The 25,627-nt window shown below is 39.3% G+C and overlaps 1 protein-coding gene across 9 annotated transcripts in view; it reads right to left on the minus strand.

Moving 5' to 3' along the window:
- Positions 1-25,627, minus strand: part of LOC139476115 (glutamate receptor ionotropic, kainate 2-like) — a 128,739-nt gene that overhangs the window by 16,430 nt on the left and 86,682 nt on the right. For all 9 annotated transcript variants that reach the window (XM_071259378.1, XM_071259375.1, XM_071259374.1 and 6 more), the window contains 5 exons: positions 22,553-22,761; positions 10,681-10,836; positions 2,158-2,409; positions 1,388-1,569; positions 162-215 (listed from right to left, as the gene is read on the minus strand). In XM_071259378.1, the coding sequence (XP_071115479.1) occupies positions 162-215; positions 1,388-1,569; positions 2,158-2,409; positions 10,681-10,836; positions 22,553-22,640 (732 nt within the window). In that variant the 5' untranslated portion in view covers positions 22,641-22,761. The remainder of the gene's footprint in view (positions 1-161; positions 216-1,387; positions 1,570-2,157; positions 2,410-10,680; positions 10,837-22,552; positions 22,762-25,627) is intronic.

Raw genomic sequence — 25,627 nt, forward strand, 5'->3', positions numbered from 1 at the left:
CCCTTTGAGGTGAGGTCAGGCAGATCAACAATAAGTACCATATTTCAAGGCATTTTGGTATGACGCCGCCAGGGAATCCACTCCATCACGGAGGTGGGCCCGATTTAGAGTGAGACAATTAAATAGAAATTAATCGATGAAAACAAACAGGCATAACTTACCAGTGTTGTGAAGAAGTAATGATAATATTGCGACAACATCTGCACTTTCAGTGCCTGAAAAATATAATGAAATATTCGACTCCCTCTTCAAATATAGCCTACTGACACGCATATTAAGAATACCTACATACTAGATCATGCACATGATGGTGGCGGACAGTTGGTGGATGGGTGACCATGTTCAGCAAGCTGAACCCCTGAGAGGCTCTAGGGTTTCTGTCCTGTCCTACACCGAAGCACATGTCATATGTGGTATCTCCTTCGGCAAGTGATTTCGTATAAAATATGCCTCTCTTCACCCTGCAGCGAATGGGTACCCAGAAGAGAGATGGTTATGTGACTGTTAATTTCTAACACCTCATGGGCAGTGTGGGTTGTATACTCCCCAGGAAGTTGAGAATGAATTTCCAGTGCACACTGATCCATTGACTGGGGTAATGATATTGTTTTCCAAGTTGGAAGTCAGTGTTTTTTATAGACAATATATGTTACTGTCAGATCATATACATCATTATCCTGATAATCATGTAAGCCTGGACGTACGTAAGGTACTGAGTAGTTATAACAATAGAAAGCCAGAGTAGTTACATGGATCCTAATATCAAAACAACGAGAATATGTCTCTAAATAGTGTATGTGCCACAATAAATGTCTGCAAGTAACTACCAGGGATGTATTTGTTCATCGGGTCACTTTAGGATTCTCACACAAGCAGAATAATGAAATGCATCTTCCATATAACATGCACATAGTTAATTTCAATGGCAACACTTTAATTATGCATGCATACCAAAAGCCATTTTCAGGTCATTTACTTTTTCAATTTAAACTTTCCATGTACATTTTTCATTGACTAATATTGAGAAAAATGTGTTGACCTCAAAGTGACACATATATGTATATAATTGTACATATGCATACATATAAGTTCATGTATATCGCCCGCATACCTTGCATATCCCATTCGGATCTTGATAAATACTGTATAATTCATGTATGCAACATTTACTCATATATTATCTTTAAAATAATTTCAACTGAAAATGTAAAAACATAAAAATGCCATACCATTCGCATACTATTCTGTTCTAAGTCATCACTGTGTCGACTAATGTACCTGTATCAAAATTGCCACTTGATATTGACAGAGAGTTAACATTGACTATTGGTCTGGACAATAACACTGCGATAGGCAAGTTGAAATTGGCTATATCCTCTTTTCCTACCGCATGTAAAATTTTCTTGACACTTGTCAACTTGCAGTCGATGACCATTCGGAACTGTCCTTTCTCTTTGAGCTCTTTGAACATGTTCACATAATCATTGTTGATCGGCTCTAGTTTTCGAACAGTTATTCGAGCTTTGCCCATTTCCGGTGCCTTGAGCACTTCCTGCAGGCGAGTCAGTCCTGGGATTAAAAAAAGGGTCGTTAATTTTCTTCGATGTAAATGATGCTACATGCATTACGTTGTGTGCAACTACCTGAAGAGATATACACAGCCGAATTCTGGATACAGATATTTGAATACTACGTATTACCCGAGGCTTCCAATAGAGCAGATTTAATAGAGATGAAGTACTTTTGGTTTAGGATGCATACGCCATATATGTATTATTGATATATCGCACATATGTTCTTGGCTTATATTACCTTGACTTGCACTTATTTAACAACACGGTGACCTTATCACTGAACTGATACATTAAAGATAGTATTTAACTTCGGGTTAATACCATGTTTCAAAACCCAGTTACCCAATTAATAATATAATGTTAATCGCAAAAGTGTTGGGAACAAGATACCACTTTACATAGATTCAAATACAAGAAGAGAAGAAAAGATGGACAGTATACAGCAAAAACATAACAAACGTACAGGACAAAAAGTATGCAGGTATCTTGGGGTAGACTATTTATCTTCACGAGAATGACATTCGATATAACGACAATGGATTCCACACATACTAATGTTTTCGAATATTATCCTCATATTCACCTTCATTGTTTTCATACAGGAGGGTGAACTTGCTCCAACCCCAGTAGCGCACCATATCCCTGTAGGCTTGGCTGAGGGTCAGATAGTGTGGGAACAGACTGATTGAGTAGTAATCACGTGTGTCTCGGGGGTCCCAGTGCCACTGTAGGTGGGGAATCTCGAATGCATTACACATGGATTGCACATGCGCAGAAGAGAGGGATGACACTGGACCAAAGATGCCAACAATTCCTTTCCCAACCATTTGGCATACTGAAATGACCAAATAACATATTCACAGATTGCGAGGCTCAGTAAAACACAAAAAGGATGTTTTTATGCTTAAATTGAAAATTACAATTAACAACGTCTTGTACTGACTGGAGCTATGCACATACGTAACATCACTCATTCAAGCTGATATATATGAGAAAAAAGGTTAAACTGATGCATACAGTTTCAACTGGACAGACAAGAATATGAAAGACAATATCAATTACGTTAGGTGATAGGAAGTCAAATACAAGTGATATTGTTTATTTAATAGTTGTAATGCAGATTAATATTTGAATACGCATATCGAATGTTGGATCCTATATTCACATGTCCTTGCTCAATTTTATGTCGTCAACCAATGACCATGTGAAAAACTTAAATTCTCTCCAATAACCATGTTGGTTTGCTGTAGCATAACATGATAAAATTGTAGGGGCGCTTCAAACAACGAAAATTCCTGTTCCTCTCATTTGAGTGGTTAACAAGTGGCGAGATCAATGGTGACGTTATGAATAGGCAAGGTGAAGGATGTGTTTCCAGATGTATTAGGACTTTAAATTTCCTTTTTGGCTCTTTTCATTTTGTGTAATTGTCATTTTGAAACTGGGGGTTTCCAGCCTTTAGTGGTAGATGAGACGGCTAGAAAACATCGAATAGGCGTAAACATTCTTAATAGATTTTCAATGAAATTGATAAAAAAAACGTGTGTTGTGATATGGAAAGTTGAAATTTCTGCGGACATATAGGGTTGTCTTTTTGAACTGTGTATCAGCATCTACAGGCGTCTGGGCTTCAGAACTCGGAGCTCCAAGGAGAAGAAAAAATAGATAACTGCTCGAACAACTTTGACGTTTTGCTTACACTGTCAGAATGTTGTGCTGCAAGGTAAAGAACTACGTTTATAAGGAAACCTCTTGAGGCAAAAGAGAGAAAGTCAATTACGAGATATCTCCAACTTGTGTCTGCCGCTCGGTGGTGGAGTCGGGGAAAAAGTGTGCTTGTCACCAGTAACTGACAAGCGCGTTGACGGGTTGCTAGGGGCTACTCCGAGAAAAAGATCCTCAAAGATATGTATCACAAAAGTAGTTTTAGAAAATTGTGAACCTCAACAGTATCGGTCCAATATGTTCACAAAATGTCGCACACAAAATGTACAAAAGATGTTATTTGAAGATTCAAGTAATTGCTATTCAATACTGATGTGCTATGGTAAGACATATGGACTTATGACATTTTGATGGGCTATATTCGAATCCAATTAGGATTTTCTGCTTCCAGGGGCCCTGCATACCAGATTACATAAGTCGTTGGTCCGCTTGAAAACACCGTCTATTCAATTGATAGAATTTGTTTAGGATCTGCAATATTTATGTTATAGACTTAAATATGATTGGTTGACACATCTTTTGCTATATTTTTGCGGTACCTGAGCGGTACATTACGGTTATTCCGTCAATATACCGTGTAATTCTGCATACATAACGCGTTAATTCCGCAAGCTCTGCTAACTCCGTTAACGTACCTTTGTAATACCATAAGCGAACTGCGTTATTTCCGCTTACGTACCGCGTTTTTAATTCCGCAACCGCAAAGCGGAAATTCTGCAAACGTACCGCGGTAATTCCAAAAGCGTATGTGGGATTTCACACCCGCAAAGCAGGACTTCTTCTCTGAAAACGTTTTGTGGAAGTAACGAGGTTTGTTTCTGAAACTGTATAGCGATAAAGAGTGAAGTATGCATGAACAGTAGTGTACTTTCACAACGTTAAACTGAAATTAAAAGAGAATTCATATACAGACTGGTTTTGTTTCGGTTGGAAAGAAAAATGAAATGAAAAATTGTTTGGTTTTGAGATAAAGATATTTCGAGATAGTAAAGTTCAGTTAAGGCGAGTTAAATGTAAAACACAATTCCCATGCGTCCAGATAAGTTTGACGCCTGTTTAGATATGGCCAAACTTCCATTATCAAATTTAATTGTGGTACCATGTAGTTCCATTGCTAAATGATCAGATATTGCGATTGTGTTACATTGGCAGTTCATTTTATTGTATTTTAAAAACCGCACTCAGTTCGGTAGTCCTTAGTCATAGATCTAGCATCATGATGATCGGTCTGCATTACACAGACGAGTGGAGCTACTGCGTCATGGCTGTCAAAGCAGAATAATAAACTCAAATCGATGTATAAGTCATTCAACACATATAGCGATGAAGCTGTTATACGTGTTCAGAAACGGATGCCTATTGCCAGAGTTAATGTTGGCTGTTCTCTGTGGATGCCATGTGTCTCTCCATAAGGCAATGACATATGCTTTTGAAATGCCATTGCTTTTCATTATATTCAATAATCTGGAATCCAGCATATGAAATCCATCTGTACGTGGGCTTGCCATTTGCGAACGGTTGGTGATATTTTAATGTAATTAACATTAGACACACACAGTAGGTTGCAATCTGTACTTGATAAACGCCAGATGGTGGTAGAAATTGATTTGATGTCACTGTGACAGAAAACAGGCTGTCTGCAAAACAAGCAATGATAGTTCGCATTACCTTCAACATCTATCGATCAAAATAAACTGCCTCCGTCTTATACTAGCATTTCTAGCAACTGAAACTGAACGTATTTTGGAGGAAATGAACTTAGGTGAAAATTGTAATGTTCATATATTAGGACAACGTGCATGGTGAAGTAACAGAGGTGGTATATGAAATAGTGCTTAAGAGTGTTGGAGAGGAGTTGTTTGAGACCGTCGTGTACTTGTCGTTTGGATTCAGCGTCATATTCCTGATTACCGGTATAGTTTTCTACATACGTGTGTGTAGCAGTGCTTCATCATCCAGTGGATTCAGCGTCATATTCCTGATTACCGGTATAGCTTTCTACATACGTGTGTGTTGCAGCGCTTCATCGTGCCCTGTGGATTCAGCCTCATATTCCTGATTACCGGTATAGCTTTCTACATACGTTTGTGTAGCAGTGCTTCATCATGCCATGTGGATTCAGCCTCATATTCCTGATTACCGGTATAGCTTTTTACATACGTGTGTGTAGAAGGGCTTCATCATGCCATGTGGATTCAGCGTCATATTCCCGATTACCGGTATAGCTTTCTACATACGTGTGTAGCAGTGCTTCATCGTGTCATGTACATAGTTTTTTACAGTATGTAGAAACATTTAATTGAGTGCGGGTGTTGGGCTTTTCGCCGCATTCAGTATGACGGCTTCTTGTAAATAATCGAGTCTGCCCTAGGCAAGTCAGTGATTGAAATTATGGGCAACGAACAACGCCGCCGTAGTACAAGACACGCAACCAATCAACCAAGACCGGAATCAACACATAAACACATATTGGGATCCATAACTTCGCTAACTTATGCAATGTGTATATTGGAAATGATTCCTTTAGGTAACAATTGTAACTTAAAGGCACCAGCAGTACTCGCACCATACGACGGCGGTCTGTTAACAAACCGGACCATCATTAATTAATGTTGGGCAGCTAATAATCATATATAAATATTATATCAACGATATGAACTATCGAACTTTCAACTCTCTGTAGATCGCTCAGAGATACAGCAACATTGTACGAGTATTAGGCATCTACATTTTATTGAACACCTATTACCCATCAACAATTCAAATCTACGCGTAAATTCATCTCAAATTTCAAATACACAAGCTTGACCCAATCTACATGTGACCCCATCCGCGCTCTAAATGCACAAATAGCAGTATGTTTTGTGGAAGCGGAATAAAGGAGCTAAATGATTTATTTTTATCTGCACTTATGCGACAGCTGTAAACTCGCACTTGGTTACATATACCTTATGCATATCATGATCGATGGAAAAAGGGAATAAGTACTGAAACAATATGCGCATATGACCTGGTCCACAATAAATCTATCAAGTGATGTGTTACAGTTTATGATGCCATGTGTTTCCTAATGCTATATAACGTAGTGTTATTATGAAGTTAACACTCTAACAGACCCAGCTCATACTAGGGTCCTCAACTGGCCAGAAACTGAAGTTTGTCTGATAAATCAATGAAAACAATAGGAACAAAAACAAAGTCTGACATATGTAATCAATTAGAATGTGTTTCCAATGCTGTCAGCACAGACCGTGAATATGGACTTACTTCCTTGAACAGTCTCTACACATACCAGTAGATTCCCGTGGGTATCCGGGGTTCTCAGCACACCAAATGTGGAGCCCGTGGGCAGTCCGTGTCCCCAGCAAGCTGTGCTGGACTTAAGAGGCGACTTAATAGAACGCGTGGTCAACCTCGGTGACGTGGTAGGTGGCGTGTCAATGTACCTCGACAGCGTGGGTCGTTGTTCATAATATCAATCACAGGATTGTCTGGTGCAGACTGTATCATTTATAGGCCGTCATCAAATAGCTGGGAATTTCATGAGAGCGGGGTTCAACAACAAACGCGCACGCGCACATGCACACACACACGCACACGCATGACTGAATGTGAGTTGTGATTGGCGTGTGCGTGTGTGTGTGCATGTGCGCGTGCGCGTTTGTTGTTGAACCCCGCTCTCATGAAATTCCCAGCTATTTGATGACGGCCTATAAATGATACAGTCTGCACCAGACAATCCTGTGATTGATATTATGAACAACGACCCACGCTGTCGAGGTACATTGACACGCCACCTACCACGTCACCGAGGTTGACCACGCGTTCTATTAAGTCGCCTCTTAAGTCCAGCACAGCTTGCTGGGGACACGGACTGCCCACGGGCTCCACATTTGGTGTGCTGAGAACCCCGGATACCCACGGGAATCTACTGGTATGTGTAGAGACTGTTCAAGGAAGTAAGTCCATATTCACGGTCTGTGCTGACAGCATTGGAAACACATTCTAATTGATTACATATGTCAGACTTTGTTTTTGTTCCTATTGTTTTCATTGATTTATCAGACAAACTTCAGTTTCTGGCCAGTTGAGGACCCTAGTATGAGCTGGGTCTGTTAGAGTGTTAACTTGTCAAGCCGAAGACCCGGGATCACCCCGACACGGGAAACAATGTTTGTAACCCTTCGTGCTGTTTCCCGCCCTGATTTTGCTGGAGTAGTACTAAAATCAGCGTAAAACCATATTCACTCACTCATGCGAAAACATGGAGCTTGGCGTATCTTCAGAAAAAGAACTGGTGAAATCTGACCCTTGCTCTTTTTCAAGGGGGACGACATGTTGGCGCCAATATTTTGGCCCTCTTTGTTTGACTCAAACGATTTCCGAATAGTTGAGCAAGTTAAATTGGTATTCTTTAGGTTAGTCGCATTCACTGTCAGCAACTTCGAGAAACTGCAATAATCATAATAAAGTCATATCAACTGTAAGTGGAAAAACTTGTCAGTAAGTAAAATTCTTCAAAACGTTGCAGGAATGTTTATGAAAATAATCAATACTAAAATTGTTACGTTAAAGCATCACACAATCACACACGCCAGCCAGTGCTACTTTCGACTCCTATCATGCAATGCATGGGCTTTCACGTGCCTCTGGGATCATTGCACCAAGAAAAGAAAGGCTTATTACGCAACTGGCCTGTAGTACAGTACAGAGTGCCCTCTCCATATATAGCTTCGTCAAAGGAACTGACTTTGTAGGATGAACACAACAGTTGCATGAATAAAAGTGTTGTCAGGCTAAGTGCTACAGGAACTAATAGACGAGGGTGGCTGTCTTGCAGAAGAAAAGGGCCTATCAAACATGGCGTCTAGTTAGCAGACGTAAGTGGACAGTTTTCCAGCCATTCTTAGTTCACGGAATGAGATCGATTTTTGGAGGACAGGCTAACTTTCAAATGCCAGATATGTGTAGCAATTACACCCCAAATCTGTCAAAATTGAGGAATCAAGGCAATTCTTCCCTTGTATTGTGTGCATGTTGGAGTGAATGTTTCTAATGCATAGTTGCGGTAATGATGAACGTCCCCGCCGTCTTTTGATAAAGCAATAAGGGTAATTCACTTAGATCCCTGGACCGCGGTCATTGTGAGCTGGCATGAATGTGATCTGTTGTTTGCCCAATCCATAACCTTGTTCCTGGACGAACCATGGCCAAACAACATTCAGTGCAGCAGAGTAAATTGTGCAAAGCTGCTGGTCAAGAACATACCACTTGGAATTATGCCGAGACCACGTTCAGGAAGACTGGTATTATCTCTGCTCACACTTATCGATAGAGGAGGAAGTATCACTATTTGTACAGATGAGCTTAACCAATAGTCCACTTAACGCTAGCAAAACACCGGTTTGGAAAAAGAAGGGGATGTGCATGCTAGTTCAAAGTGTTGACAATGATAAAAAGTGAGTATGGTTTTAGGCCGATTTTAGCAATAGTCCAGCTATACCACGACAGAGGACACAAACACACACAATGAACTCAAACCTCGCCATTAATTCTAAGATTTTGAAACTGACGTAAGCAAAGAAACCGTTTAAACGTATTTGGTAATGTGACAAGGAATGTGTCATATCTAATAATATGCATTCCATACCCCCAAGACGGTACGAGCTTCACGAAATGGTAAAAGTTGAAGCGCAACAGCTGCATGCATACATTTGTAAATTACTTGATAAGAAAACGGAATGCCCTTGAGGCACATATGATGAACACGTGCGACTCTAAGGTTATTGAATTAGCCCTTGTAATATAATATAATGATCTTGTCACTAGCCTCTTGCATTTTTCATTACATCATTACTTTCAATTGCGAAACATGGGGTCTAAATCGACCTCTATGTAACTAAAGAGGATATTGAAAAAGACACTATTTGTTGCATTGATTTCAATGGTACAAGAACACCACCTTACATTAAACGAATTTGACAGTGTCCCCAAGGTGGGAGTGTTGAGCTCACGAAATGCCGTCAGAGCAATGAATGAGACACGGGGCTTACTTCCTTTACCTCTAGGACTTGACACGTCTTGAGTTACAGTTCCCCAGCCTTTAGTAAAATTGTCACATCGCATAAGAGGACAAGGCCTGAATTCTTCGATTTTATATTAGTCAAAGTTAAAAGCTTTTCCTCTTCAAGCTATTTCCTCATATTCGTTATCGCACCAATCACCTCCTAGCTAGAGTCATCGATTATGGAAGACGTAACTGGATTCAAATCTTAAAATCATGGGCATCCCTTTCCCGTTTTTTCCGGGTAAATCGAATCGACAGCTTGTCCAAACACTGGAGGGTAGCGATGGGACTACTGTAAATAGGTTCAGAAAAGACCAAAAGGGGGGAAGGGAATCGGTATTGGTTATTGGGGGCGGGCCACTTCAAACCGGAGGTCGATCCTGCCACACAGGGGGACCGGGCTGAGTGTAAACTGGCACAATTGAGAAGTCGAGACAAGGGTCAAATAGTATTGACGATAAAATCTGGTGTGCAAGATGTGAAGAATAGCATGGCATACATGTGTAACCAACTGCAGTGGATCCAAGCACTTTCTATTATTACTGATCATGCGATCATGCTTATGGAGCATGAGCCGAAGGACAAGGTGACTTTGTGGCATGATCGCTGCACTACTTATTATAACGTATGGTCTTAGACAAGGTTGGGCTACTTCTGTTTTCGTATCAACCTTGGTTGAATATAAAATATGTTTTTGCCTAACCACAAGCCTACATTTGAAAGGACATTTAAAATCGATTATGTTTCAAAGCAGTCATGACAAATGATATCTACATCTTAAATAACTAATACATATACCTATTATTGTCTCGAAAATAGTATATAGAAGAAACAAGAAACAGACAACAAAACATCGTCATGTGGCCCAAGTATGAACATCGGTGGTGAATATAAGTTACTGGGGAATATGTCAAATTAACAAATAGCATTGACACTTACACAAACCTACAGTAGTCTTGGGAAGTCAAATGTACTCTTGACCTCTATAGACAATGTAAAAGTGACCTCATGTCAAGGTGACCTTATACTGACAGAGCATAGGATTGTAAGGATTTTGAAATGGGTTTGAAGAAAGCATTCTGAAAGAAGAAAAAATTAAACCAGATTCCATGGCCTAAACGCCTTGTTTCAGAAACAACCAATACGCCATGAAAATATACATAATCTTGAATGTTATTGATAAAGGATAATAATGGCAAGTGCACTATTTATCCTAAATCATATCAGGTGTTTGAGCAATAAAGAAAGCCTCAAAAACTCTCCAATTACACAAACAGCTGTAGCTGTAAACACTGAACAACAGGGGAAGCTCACCTTTTCTTTGGGCACTGAAGCTGTCTTGCTCCAAGACCTCTTGGTCGTCCACCACGACGATGGTGTTGCCAAGGACGTCGTTCCTGAGGTTGATCTTTTCTACTGCCCATTCAAATGCCTGGCGCTGACCATCATGCTCTTTCTCAAACAGAGCGCCTGAAAACATGAGATAGGATATAAGAAAACCTGTTACATACAGGCATTGCGACAGGTAAGTTTCAGTTCAAGGCCGATGGCCCAAGATACACCAAATTGTATGATCCTGATATAGTATGTTATTAGTAAAGTTAATTTATTGTTAACTGTTAACTTCCAATTGTCTGTACATATTGACATTGGAAAGATATGAGGCACATTCATAATGGTCTGTAGCAGTTTAGTTATCGTGTCCATGGTTAGAAATAAAATATGCCCTAATGTAGTTCATTCGGTGTCCGCTGTGATGTTGACAACACAGTAGCAGGTGATACTCGTTTTCAATAATGTTTTCTCTCAGGCATAATCCACGTAGTCTTTATTTCCGTGAAATATTATCATGTCGACCAATTTCAATTAACAAATTAAAGTCGTTACATCGAACATTAGCTCCCAAAGTCATTGCATTAAGTTGTCATGGATATGCAAGTTGAGCGGTTGCTGTTGAATGAAGAGATAATTTCCAGTCCTGAAAAGGATTATCTTTAAGCCGTTGTTTGGAATCCTATAGGAAATAATAGTTCTTGGTCTGTCAACACGAGTCCAAAACCAAGTTTGAGACAAATATGTTAAATGCTGCGGTTTTTCGTTCAGCATCTGTGGCCACTTGAATCATCAGATAAGATTGATGTGTAGATGGGCCAAGGTAGGGAATCCTGCATCAGTCCAGCATGGCAGTACGAGTAAATTGATTGGGGTTATGAACCTACAGCCACTATGTATGTAATGTGTACGTGTTTATCGGTATAACTATTGAACATGTTTCTTTGTCTGTTTGTTGTTTAACTCCGCACTTAGCAATATTCCAGCTATATCACGACTGTCTGTAAATAATTGAGTCTAGACCAGATACTGTAGTGATTGACACCATGAGCACCGATCTACGCAATTGGAAAACGATGACATGCATCATTCAAGTCGACAAGCCTGACCACCCGACCCCGCTAGAGACTTCTCAGAAAGGGATCGATACGGTTTGAACTATTTGATAAGTTGGAATTGTGTGGAGATACTGTAGTAAAAATTGAATGCAATGTTGTATCTGCCAACATTTATGTGTTATATTTCAAGCTGTAACACGAATCCTTCCCAAAAATCAAAGTACATAGGGAATACGTTTCATAAGCTGAATCTGATTCGAAGAAGAGTCGAATATCTCTAGGATTCTTCCAAGTTCTTGAAAGCGGATATGGAGGTCAACTGATGTGGCAATAATTCTTTCTGCATCACGTTATCAGTGACTGACGATTCTTAGAGCTAAAGGTTCTAGACGTGAGCATTATCTTCGATAAAGGATTGCAGCAATAAATCATAATTAACGGCGGATGGAACAACGCCAGACAGATCTGCATGAATTTCAATAGATGTGCGTGATTATCTGTGCCAGCTCCATCTTTCGTTCATCCATTAATGGCAATTCTGAAACAAAAGGCACCTTAATTGTAGTCAAAAGACTGATATACCTGCCGTTGCTTCCTCTTTGTAATTCATCACAATAAAGAAGCTGTGTCATACATCTGTGTAGAGAACTATATGTCCTAGACTACAAAGAAATATACGCATCATTTTATTCTGTTGTCTTCTAAGGATTATTTATGAAAAAAAGGTAACCATAAATTGAATACAACACAAATCGGAATGAGGGAGCACTATGGGGGCATACGAGTAAGACATGAAAGAATTATCAAAGGAAGGGAAAGCTATCTTTTCTACAAATTTGTACTGAGGGATGATTAGTCGTTACCGTTTGAACCACGAAATGATTAATTAATAAAACTGCATAAAACAACACCACTAACATCACACTAAATGATATTAGAGTCAATCAGCCGAAAAGATAAATTCATCATATATACTTTTTATTTATTTCCGTATCTGTTGATAGAATTACATGCTAAAATGAGTTTGATCATGGTAAATTGATATCCTGCTAAAAATAATACTTTAACAATACGAAAAAGAATTTCATAGTTAATATAGTTGGTTGGATTGTTGAACAGTGAAATCTATTAAATTAGTTAGCGCAATATTCAGCTACAAACCTTTCCCGATTACTAAGAGTTTAATATGAGTCATTTGAAAATAAGACCTTGGTAATTTATAGATTATGATATATTCCATCAACGACTATGTGTCGAACAAAGCTTGAAACAGGTCTGACTAAGGCACGATATATGAACAATAACTTATATATTATATTAGGGGTATCAATCTTATTGATGATCCCCTCCAGCACTCATTTTTATACATATCACAATCAGAATGTAACCAAAATTGCCACTTGCAGGGACACTCTGTCTCAGACCACCCCTCTTCGAGATACCAAACGGAGATAATCTATTTATACGATATCATTATTTCAGCTACATGATACACGTAGCAATACGAATTGGTGTTGATAAACCACGGAACTAATACTATTTGATGCAAAACGATGTTATTGCATGAGATAGGTCTGTACTTAAAGATCCGTTCATGCCATGAACAGTAGCTGTCCGGGGTACTAATGTCAACAGTGAATCATACCACTGATGAAATATTAACTTCACTTTGCTAGTTTATAAACAATTGTTAAGCAATACTTTAGCTTTTTACGTCCAAATGTTTACATGCCTGCATAAAAAATGCAGTTCGTATGTTTTTGTCGTGCCAATTACCATTTACCAATTAATCCTGTAATGATGTCATCTTTTGAATAAGCACATACAACATCTTGTGTCTCTGGTGGTAATTACTTTCAAACAAATAAGATAATTTGGCCTGGCTTCACTCATCAACAACGACCTATTACTTGCTTTTACCGATGCTGAACGATGGGTTTTTTCATCCTCTAATGACACATTGTCAGTGAAACACTCCCATTATGAGGCCAAAGAGAGCTTTGCAAAAGCCAAGGTACCAATCTGAAATATCGATGTCATGAGCCATCAGTTGATCACCGTCACAATATAATGATGATTGTAAGTAAAATATGTACAATTAATGCGTATTGGTTTGTAAGCCCCATGCCGTGACTCTAAGTTCATAATTCCAAAACGTATATGAACAATTATCCTCAAACATTGCTTTTGCAGTATTATTGATTATACGACAAAGTTGAATTTCCCTCCAGAAAGCATAATATCACTGCCTTAGACAGAATAAATCTAAGAACACAATGAGTTTGGAAATTGTAACATATCAACTCCTGTGTCAAAATATTTACATGCTGATCATTTGCTTAAATGAATTATGACAAAGTGGCGTGCCTTAACGAACATGAAGATTTCTCGAAACTAATAAAAGGCCAAATAAAACTTGAGAGCAAACACCACAGCATTAAGTAGAAGTAGCGGGATGACTATAAGTCCGTGATGTAGTCACTCATATTGATTTCGTGCCAGCGACCGTTAATAAATATTCCACATGGACGCTTGTATATTAACAGTTTGGTGGAAAGGTTCGGGCAATGTCAGTGAGGGTGCTAAGTTATTGACGTGCCCTGATCTCCTGTCCTTCAATGTTCCTTGAAGTGGATACTTGTTCTCAGAATTAACAGTCTTTCAAATCTCAGTTAATGCCTCCCTACGTTGTAATGAGTGCAGAATCTGTCTACTCATTTCATAATGTACAGACGTCACAGCTTCACAAACAGGTCATCGCGTTCTCACACTCGGATCGCCAACACGTATATTTACTATCCACTGATGACTGCCATTATCAACTCAACCCAACTCTCACATTAGACTGGTTTGGAGTCCTTCCTTCTTATATATATGGTTTCAACCTGGTCTGTTTTCATAGCACATACACAGACAAAATCAAGCCATGCCCTGATGGAACCACCATGTTTGTGGGAATATGGTAGCTCCCTGTAAATAAAAATCGCTGAAACGGCAGCGCCACAAGAGACAAAGCGAATCATGTGAAATTGTACGTTCAATGTACGAGAAACGAGAAAGGGGTCATTATCCAACGTCAATGTCATGGTTAATTTCGGTTTCGCATCAAGCGAAAATAAACATTTTGACCACTTCCAACTGTACAATATACAGAGCAGTAGTATCCAAAGCTAAACTAGCTTTATTGTCAAGTCTACAGATGTAACGAAAAATCGTCTCTGTGACGAGCATACGAAGTTCAACTTATTAAAAGAGCCATGCGGTTCAGCCGTTCATTATGTTGTCGATTTGTATGTTGGAACTATCTGTGGATATTACTGCTCAGTAATGTAGAACCGCATCATTTCTAGCGAGACGTTTTATTATGATGAATGGATACCTTTTAGCAATACTGAAGTAAATGACATGGATTCCTAAAGATATAATAGTTTTAATATTTTTACTCTCAGGCTAGAATAGCGCCACCTAAACCCCTTTTTGTTGAAGCTGCAGCTTTTGCGGGATCAGCTCATGCGCGTGATAGTGTATTGTTTGTGTTACACAGTTGTCACACCGAGCACGCAGTGACGGGTCACGGTTATGTCAGTCCGAGGACACAGCTCGCTGAGTTGTATCCATTAGTAGCCAGGAACCGCTAGTCGCAGGTTCGAATCCACGAGTTGCCCAGATAATGATCATTCGTCTGTTTGATCCGTGCCTGTTTTCTAAGAATCCACAAAGTTGTGAACATCAACGACCCTACGAAAACTGTTAGTCACTGAAATACTGTTCGAACTAGCGTTAAATACACCCCTCACACCCGCAGACACTCTGTTTAACCTCGTGAATAACTTAACCTACGTTCTATGTGGTAGTCTCTTTATGATGGATTAATCGAGAATCCTACAGTAACACGTGAAACTGATATGCCTGACATTGTTAAAACACCACATCTATACATTTGCATGTTTGTGCACTGCGTTTATCTGTTTGTAGCACCATTAATATCCCAAGGAATTGTCACTAACACAAGGGCAATTTGATATATTAACTATGTATTTCCCAGCAAACGTGTGAAATACTCCATATGTACGCTACTCTGTGCTCTTCAAACATAGATTAATGACTTAGTTTTCAGATAGAAATCCTGCATTAATTGTACCCATTAACACTCTACCAGATTCAGAACCCTTTCTCCATTCCTTCATTATGCTTCAGAACCCTTTCTCCACACCTTCATTACGCTTCAGAACCCTTTCTCCATAACTTCATTATGCTTCAGAACCCTTTCTCCATACCTGCATCATGCTTCAGAAACACTTTCTCCATACCTTCATCATGCTTCAGAACACTTTCTCCATACCTTCATTATGCTTCAGACCATTTCTCCATTCCTTCATTATGCTTCAGAACATTTTCTCCATTCCTGCATTATGCTTCAGAACCCTTTTTCCATTCCTTCGTTATGCTTCAGAACCCTTTCTCCATAACTTCATTATGCTTCAGAACCCTTTCTCCATAACTTCATTATGCTTCAGGACCCTTTCTCCATTCCTTCATTATGCTTCAGAACACTTTCTCCATACCTTCATTATGCTTCAGAACCCTTTCTCCATTCCTTCAATATGCTTCAGAACCCTGTCTCCCTAGTTTAATAATGCTTCAGAACCATGGCGTAGTAAGACAAGTATTTTGAAGAAATTTGAATTTTCATATATTAAACAAGACGTATTTCGTTCCAATACTGCCTTGAACCAACTGAATAATTCTGTGGTGCTACAAACATGATACAAGTTCCAGGTCTTGTTCCTAAATAAAAGAAGATTAATACACATTTTACAAAATTCAATTTTGATTATCATACCATGACACTTAGATTATTCACCGCCAATCTTGAAGTCCGATTAAAATATTTGTCAGTCTTGATATTACAGTTTGCTGGATGCGTGTGAACATAACATCTGCAGATAGTCCTTTTACATTGGATACATGATTACGATGACATTTATCGATTGTAACATTCACTTACAGATCATGAACATGTTGTTATCTGCATTTTGTAAATATTCATGAAAAAGTTTGAAAAAGTTTTGAAAAAAAACCCCACACATTTTTATACGCATTGAATTGTGTATCGCAGATGTGTAAAACGCCCGTCATACAATATTCCCATTTGCAATTCTAGACTGCTTAACTACTTATCAGGGCTAGTGGTGCTCCTCTCATAGATCCCTGTGTCAATTAGAGAATACAACATATACTTTTGAAAGAAAACATACACGTCCTTGGGGGAGCTTTTTCTTTTAGATGAGCAAAATACAGACATTGATGTAAGTATAATGTTTTGAAGAGCTTAGGGGAAGGCACATTTATTGAAATACCCAGAGACGACATGCATGTATTTTCCACATGCGTTTTACTTTATCACTTTATCACCGCGAACAAAAAAAATAATGATGTATGAAAACGCCAGCCATTCGGAAAGTGATAGCTGAACCTCTTTATTACTTTTAATATAATGTATAAAAAATAATATTAGATTTTTTAAATATTTATGTTTAGACAGATGTTTCACCGTTGTTATAACGTATGCGAGATTATTTTTTATAATGAAAAAGTGTTTCTTATTGTTTCCATTGCATATGCCAAAAAATGTTAATTACTTGTATCAACTTGCAAACTACAAGCAACGTTTAAAAATAGAAAAGCGTATTTCCCTGAATAGCAACATGGAGGACACTGTACTCTTCCAATCTACCTAAACATTCGTTTATACGTTATCCCCAATCCAGTATGATGGTTGTGTTTTGGGGTTAAACAAAGACATGACTGAAGCAATCCTAAAACAATGTTCTCCTGGGTGCTGCTGATAGCGAAAAGCTCAGACTCAACGACACCCACACCAGATGAATCACAACATACTCTACGCTCATCAAACATTCTTCCCTACCAAACTCGAGAGGAAGCCATATGCAAAAATCTTGGAAAGTCTTCAAAAATGTTAAATCAAGCCTCAAATAGAACTTACAGTCTCTCTGCATATTACACTTCATCTGGTGGAGTGTTGTCAAGTGGACATGAATATATACAATATCGCTAAAATGTGCAGGAGATCCCGTAGTCACATCACCAGCTTCAAAGTATCATCTACAGATTCTGAGAAACATCTTGCAGTCAAATGTTTCTACACTGGGAAAACAACAGTGATGTGTATATGATATGATTTCATAGGTTAGAGACCACATGGGGAGGGCTAGCTACGCCTGGGATACATTTAAGAATGTATGTTGAATGGTATCACATGGCCCATGTTGCAATAATCACTGACATAGTTACTCACAAAGCGATATAGGATTCTCTCGTTTTGCATCCGTTGATTAATATGTATTGCATCATGAAACGTTTGTTGCAGCATTATTTGAATGACGGTGTAATATTGCTGTATCATGATTGTTCAACCATGATTTAGTGTCTTATTATTAAATACACATTACTATTATAATTATAGAGTATGGTATAGCCTTGCTCTAAAGCTGTATTGAATGATAACTCCATGGGTGTAAAGTAATTATATCCATATAATAGGCAAGTCTAGATAAGCTGACAGTGGACAACTTGTTCCTATTGGTTATATAATCTAAAAATGATCTTATTATGATTTTTACTAATAATGTTTACCTAATAGATTTGTGCAAGTCTATACATGGCCATGTGAGTCTCAAATCATGTTGTGGTGATGTCGCATATGATGAACCAAGCAAGGCTAACTACATGTAGAACCTGTTTGACAAAACATTCATATATGCTAACTCATGTCAACCAATATCTCCAGTAATTTCGACCTAACACCAGTGCATCTGCCTAAAGTCACAAAACACATATCAACCTTGGGACCTCGTCTCTCTCAACGGAGCCATAAGAAGAGAAGCTTTATCTTGAATATGCATTACAAAGACAACGGGGAAATTATCGGTAGACATCGGCCAGATACGCCATACGCTGGATCTGTTGAGAATATGGCTTAGACGTGGAAAACTAGACAATCATATACGTCTAACTCTCGGGGGATTCCAAACTATTTCATATTCAGGAAAACCACTCAATCTGCCTATAGACTGAGGCTTAGCCCTAAGCCTAAAATAACGCAGTTGAAGATGGGGTTGATCAAGAGTTTAAGGTCAGTCTTAATATAAGCATGGTTACGGTGAGCAAACAATGTCTGTCTGTATCACCGCATGACGGATATTGCCATGGAAAGCGTCAGCGGCGTCTTGGCTCAATCGGCGTCTACTGATAACATTGCATGCGTCTTATTGTTCCAACGTTGTCAGTCGCGAGGGGCACTGAGTGAATCCTCGTAAGTCTTCAATATTTAAAGAACTTACTTCTCAAAGACCGTGAATAAATGTACAATTGGGCACGCTGATCTTTTCCCTGCCAGACCATTTTCTAAAGGTAAATGGAGAAATCTGTGGGTATTTGACTCTTAAAGCCAGAATTAATCCGCGACGGCGTAATAAAGGTTTGTTGATCAAAAGTAAACATGGGATTCTGTCAATATTTGATTGTGAACGCAAGATTTATAAGTGAAAGAATTGTTGCAATTATGATGTGTTTAGCAGGAAGTATTCAAATATTTGACACCGAACAACAGGAGAATGGATGGTGATCGTATAATAGCAACAAAACTGCAAGTATAATGTAACAAACATCCGGAGACAAACAGATCAAGTTCTATAAGCTGGAATTTATAATACTAAACACGCCATATCAGATCACCTCCACGACTTAATTGCCTATGCCTAAAGGGATGATGTTTGGCCAGGCCGTATATGATGTATAAAAGTCATATATGATGACGAAACCATTACCCACTAGATGATGTTTGAAGGTGTAGATTTCGGTCAGTCTTACGAGTGAGTGAGTAAGTGAGTTGGGTTTAACGCCTCCTTGAACAGTATTCCAGTTCTATCACGGCGTGGCAGCTTAATTTTGGAAGAAAACTCAAAGTAATACAGTAATTACACATTTTCCACTTCGGTGAAACCCAGGAGCACGGGAATGGAGCTGACAAACCAAGACAGGTAGTCGGGGCGAACCGGGATTCGAAGCCACAATCATAGGTTTCTGGCGTGTCCAAGGGACGCAATTCTTCACTGCGAATTGCGGAGCCTCTGACAACTGGGCCACCCCTGCCCCTCAGTCTTACAATGTCACCTCTCACGTTTTACTTTGAGCAGACCCATGGTTCCATGTGCGGATGCTGAGCCAAGGTCATAACTGAAGACAACATGTGGTTTTGCCTACGAATTTCTGTATGCATGTTTTGACCAGGCTGGTTATGTCATATCACTTTTACGAGGCTATACAATGAAGGTGTGGCCTTTGGCCAATCCTGACAGTTGATTGAGTATGGAGGTAAAACATTTTGTTGGCATGTCAGAGTGAAAAAATCCAAACAAGTAAATTTGGCCAAGTCGTTTAACTATCAGGTATATCGATGAACTAATATTGTTGAATAATATTCAAACAGGCAATTCCCGTCCAGTTTTACCCAGCTGACCTTGAAATAAAAGAGACCAGTTACACCGCCTCATCTGTTTCATATTAAGATATGTGCATAAAGATTTGAAGTGAACACAAACTATCCGCAAATCTGTGAGGAAGAGGAATGACTTCAACATTCCAGTAGACAACTTTCCGTTATGTTGAGCAATATTCCAGCAGTTCCAGCCTTTTGTGTATACATTTCACAATTTATGAGGTACAATCGAGCATGCTCTCTCCACGATGATCACAAAGAGCGTCACACAACTCTTGCTCAAGCGTTGTTATAGACACATACTTTGACCAGGGCTCGGGCATGTCTAGTTCTATGATTGGCTTGAATGGTATCATAAAATACATATATCTAAATCTAGTGCGATATGCATGTCCTTTTTTGTACATGTGTACATCTTGCATGTGTCGTTACATCCGTTCAGAATAATTGGTTATGTGTACTAATTAGAATAACCTTCCCAAACACAGAATGAAGGATAACGGTTGAATTTAGATGCAAATGCATTGGTCAAAACATTTTCCACAAGTGGATTATAGTATGATGGCCTAGTGGCACGTAACAACGAACACCTAGTGGTTAAAGCGTTCGCTCGTCATGCTGAAGGCCCGGGTTCGATTCCCAACGTGGATACAATGTGTGAAGGCCATTTCCGGTGTCCCCGCCAGTATATTGCTGGCATATTGCTGAAATCTCACTCACTATGGTTCAACGACCTTGACACAGATTGTAATGACAAAGCACTGCCTACAAACTATAACCTGCTAGTATCGTGTTACGCACTGCTGTTACGACACGTACGTCACGTTAGAATATTTATTGTGAACGCTACCCGCCGTATTCCTGCACTATAACAGAACGAATACCGTGTTGAGCATGTTTACTGGATTGATTCTGTAGTTACAGTGATATGTCCCATGTTGAATATGGCATACGTCACAGCGTTCTGTATGTCTAACCTCACAATGGTGACGTCATATGAGACCGACCTTTTAGTTTTCTCAGTGGGGGCAGGGATTTTGTCTGGAGATTAGATATTTTGTCAGGTACAGCTGCAAAACCAGATACGCATTTAATTAAATTTCTGAGTCTGACTATATTTTTTAGAAAAACAGCTTGCAACAATGGTATTTCTTTCAAAAATTGTCTGGGCCAATTCATTTGTTTCTATAAAATACCAGGCTCCCACCAGAATATTTGATAGTCGGTCCCTAATGATACAATGTCACATGACATTAATCGAAAGCGTAGCATAGGAAGAGGAAACGTCAGTCATATGTCATGGAATTGGACCAGAAGTCTACAAAACAAAGTGCTACACGTATTTTAAAGAAACTTTGAAGTGTGTATATATAACAGTTCGACACGGGTGAAGTCATTAGAATAATAAGCGCCACATCAATAAACGTCTGATAAACGAAGTTACCCGGGCATGAAGCGCCATTTATGCTATCATATTCCCTGGAGAGGACAAAGCCTTGGTTTCTGATACTGCCACTGCACACATGTTGCCGTGGGTGTTTTCATGTGAGTACAATTCTGTACCAAATGACTCATTCGTCGTGTCATTAGAAACTGTTAAAGTGAGAGGCTTCATAAACATAACTATTGAAATTTAAGAAAAATTGATCTATCGCCAAAATTGGCAGAGGGTGAAATGAACAACATACATGTTTCATATTAAGTTTTGTTCGGTCGATATATTTTTTTCATATTAATCAGTCATGACATCCGTATAGAGAATGCGATATTAGAGTAGCCAAAGTTGTGAAACTCGCTCGTTAGGCAGGAAATCCAGGTTCAGTTCGCGATGTGTGAAGCCCATTGTCGCTGGTATATGGCTAAAACTGACATAACGGATACCAAATGACTCACATGGGGTAGTAGGGTATGGACCTAACGAGCCAACCATTAGTGGCTATAGGTTGACTGGTACTTAGTGTCGAGTAACTTTTAGTAATGGCGGTGAGTTGCGATACAAAATGTGTGTGTGTGTGTGTGTGTCCGTGTGTGTGTGTGTGTGTGTGTGTGTGTGTGTGTGTGTGTGTGTGTGTGTGTGTGTGTGTGTGTGTGTGTGTGTGTGTGTGTGTGTTGAGTGCCATCCTCGACCTTCAGCTCTCCAGGCAGACGTCCCACCACCAGACCACTGAGTATGATGAAAGTGACTAAAGTATGATCAAAGTGACTTACGTATGATCAAAGTGACTATAGTACGATCAAAGTGACTGAAGTATGATCCACCCTCAATAATACTCACCGATCCGCAATCTGTCGGGTAGATCCCCATTCACAAGGTGAAGGACGTATAAAACAAGTACTCCAAATGAAGCTGTGGTGGCGTACATTCCTACTGTTGTCGATACTTAACGATATATCCTCGTCAAGTCTCGTATCTTTGTGTCCGTCTCAGTAATCCCGCCGTTCAGTTAAACCACGACTGTCGCATCCCTCCAGCCTTACTTAAACCTGAAACCAAAGGAGGGAAATTAGCTTGATCTTCCATACAGCATCCTAAACCAATTGATGTATCGCCATGTCTATTTCAATTAAGTGCCCTGTTTGGAGGCTCCTAAATCTAACTCAATCCATCGTGTGTGAATCTCAGTGTATATATTATATTACGGGTTATGCCCATGGACGGTGTGCAATCTCTGCAGGAAATACATGCCGGTGATTCATGATTAGGCTCATCCTCTTATCTTAAATGTTTTAACATATGGCACATGAGATTAATATGGCCCTAAAACGGGACCAATTCCGCCTCCGTGGTGAGAGCGGTCCCCTAGTCTGCATAATAATAATAATAATAATAACAACAACAACAACAACAACAACAACAACAACAATAATCAAGTCAAAGCCACAAATACTTATGCTGTTCCTATCCTTTCGTATTCTTTTGGTGTTGTTGATTGGACGAAACAAGAAATTCAGGGTACTGATACCCTCACACGAAGCATCATGTCAGACAATACATCCCACCACCCTTGCTTTTCCCTCAATCGCTTATATTTACCAATGGTTTGATTAACATGGAAGCGCTTCATGATAGAATTGTATTGTGCACTTTTGCAGACAATTATTTGTCAAGTCAAGACTCATGAAGGAAACAAGGTATTCCACAGTTTTCTTAAAGGTGCTTGGGGTGTGGTACATAATTTCAATGTAATGTTAATTTTGTTGATTGTTCTATACTGCTGGACGGTACTGAAATGAGTGCCATATCAAATCAGCCCAGGCTCAAGTTTTGCAAGGAGAGGCTTCCTGAACGACCACTGCATCTATTAATGTGTAGTGTGTTGAATAGAAAAGCAACACTGCAGAGTCCTTCTCTTGGATGAAGTCGACTGGCCTGATAAGTTAAACAGAAGGCTCAGGACCAATCACTTCCAAATGGAAACCGTCAATGTGTAATTTTGCATCAAAATGTAAACATGAAATGTAGATAATGCAATGGATTTGATGAGACTGTCCAACACATTGTCACTGGATGCCAAGCTGTGGCACAAAAACGGTATCTTAAGCCGCATGATGGAGTTGCTCGATCTTTCTATTACCGTCATCGCCATGCTTGTGGTTTTGACTCAGAGGTCCATTCATGGTACGACCAAGAATATGTAAAAAAGGATAAATATATAATTCTTTGGAATAGGCCCGTATACAGCCTCAGACGTATCCAGGTCAACAAACCTGATCTTATCAGTTTTTGATAAATCCAATGAAATAATTTATTTCGTTGAATTTTCTGTCCCTTTTGACACTAATGCGATTGCAAAGATTCAGGAAAAACATGGCAAATATGCGGACCTCGCTTTCGAAATGTCACGCTTGCATCCTAAGTACAAAGTTGTCCGACTCCCATTTGTTCTCGGTGCCTTAGGTTTGGTACCTTCCAATCTGTTGACTGACATTGGGAGAGAACCCGGTTTTGCTGCCAGGAAAACAGCCCTTCTGACAATCTGGGTAATGCAGAAGGCTGCAGTGTTGGGGAGTCTTCATATCGTACGAAAAGTTCTCGATGGGTTCGACTCTTGATATTGATGATAATAATAACACAACTGTACAGGTTTTTTAGAATGTTTGCTCTGCGTTATTCGTTAGAACAGGAGGCAGCACGTGAAACTCCCCGTCACAACAACCATATCTTTGTTGCACAACGGCAAGATACGCAGTGTGAAATGAGGATATAGATAAGATTCAATCATAAGTAGCTTTTTTTATGCGCAGTTGCTATGGTGAGAGTGTTTACTGTTCTCTCCGTTCAACAATCCCATAAATAATACCCTTGAGGTAGTCAAATATCAGCAACAGTGACTAAAAATGAATACATTTCTCAAATACATATAAAGATACATATATTGAAATGAACGTAACATCAGGAATATATTCTATAATCTTATACAATTATATAACGGAAATACACAATCACACGTGGCCTGTTCAGTGCACAGCTGGGTGGTCCCTCACCAACAAAGGGGAAACATCAACCACGTCTAAAGCTGAGTGATGGAAATGAAGATATATTTTGCCAGTGTTGTTATTACAAGGTAAAAATAGACCACCAGCGTGACCTAGTTGAAACAATCTAACTGAACACAACAACTGTATCAAGACTAACTTACTGCTACACTAGAACACAACAAACAAGCATGTTTCCTAGAACGTAGATGCTTGAGTCCATGCCATACTATAGAGTTGAATGTGTCCGGCCAAATTGGTAACATACCGACTTAGAGAATATGCTTGTATTAAGCAGGAGTATAGCTTAACAACCACTCCTTACCGTATAATGCATTCACGTTGTAGCCACGTTGTTAAACGGTTCTCGTTCTCAGTTCTACCAAAGACATTTGATATTTGACCCAACCTGGCTGAATAGATGATCACTTTAGTGTGACCAGAAGAGCAATCACATGGCAGGGGTATAGAAACATTCTAGAAGATTATACAGGACGTTAATTCTTGCGCGAGCTTTGTTCAATAAAGGCTATAGTGTTGTATGAAGTCCGGCTTGATGCGTCCATTGTTTACTGCCACCAGTTGTCAGCCACAGATATACGAGTATGTATAAACGAGTGTAAACTGATACATGCTGGTGTGGACGTATCTAGCTGTGGATCAATGTGTTTTGTGGGTCGTTATAAGTAATGTACATGATTGGCCCGACGAGTTGAATGGCTACAGATTGTATATAGCTGGGACGTTATTCCGCTTTTTCATGGTGCTCAGGTGTGTTATAAGTTGTTCTATAGACAAGCATATGAGAATTGTATTGTTTTGATTTTTTTCTTAAGACAGTTTGTGGATCAGAGAGGTAATTTATGTAAACAAT

This window comes from Haliotis cracherodii, unplaced genomic scaffold (genome assembly GCF_022045235.1).
Source record: "Haliotis cracherodii isolate W230 unplaced genomic scaffold, xgHalCrac1.p SCAF_3, whole genome shotgun sequence".
Classification (NCBI taxonomy): Eukaryota; Metazoa; Mollusca; class Gastropoda; order Lepetellida; family Haliotidae; genus Haliotis; species Haliotis cracherodii.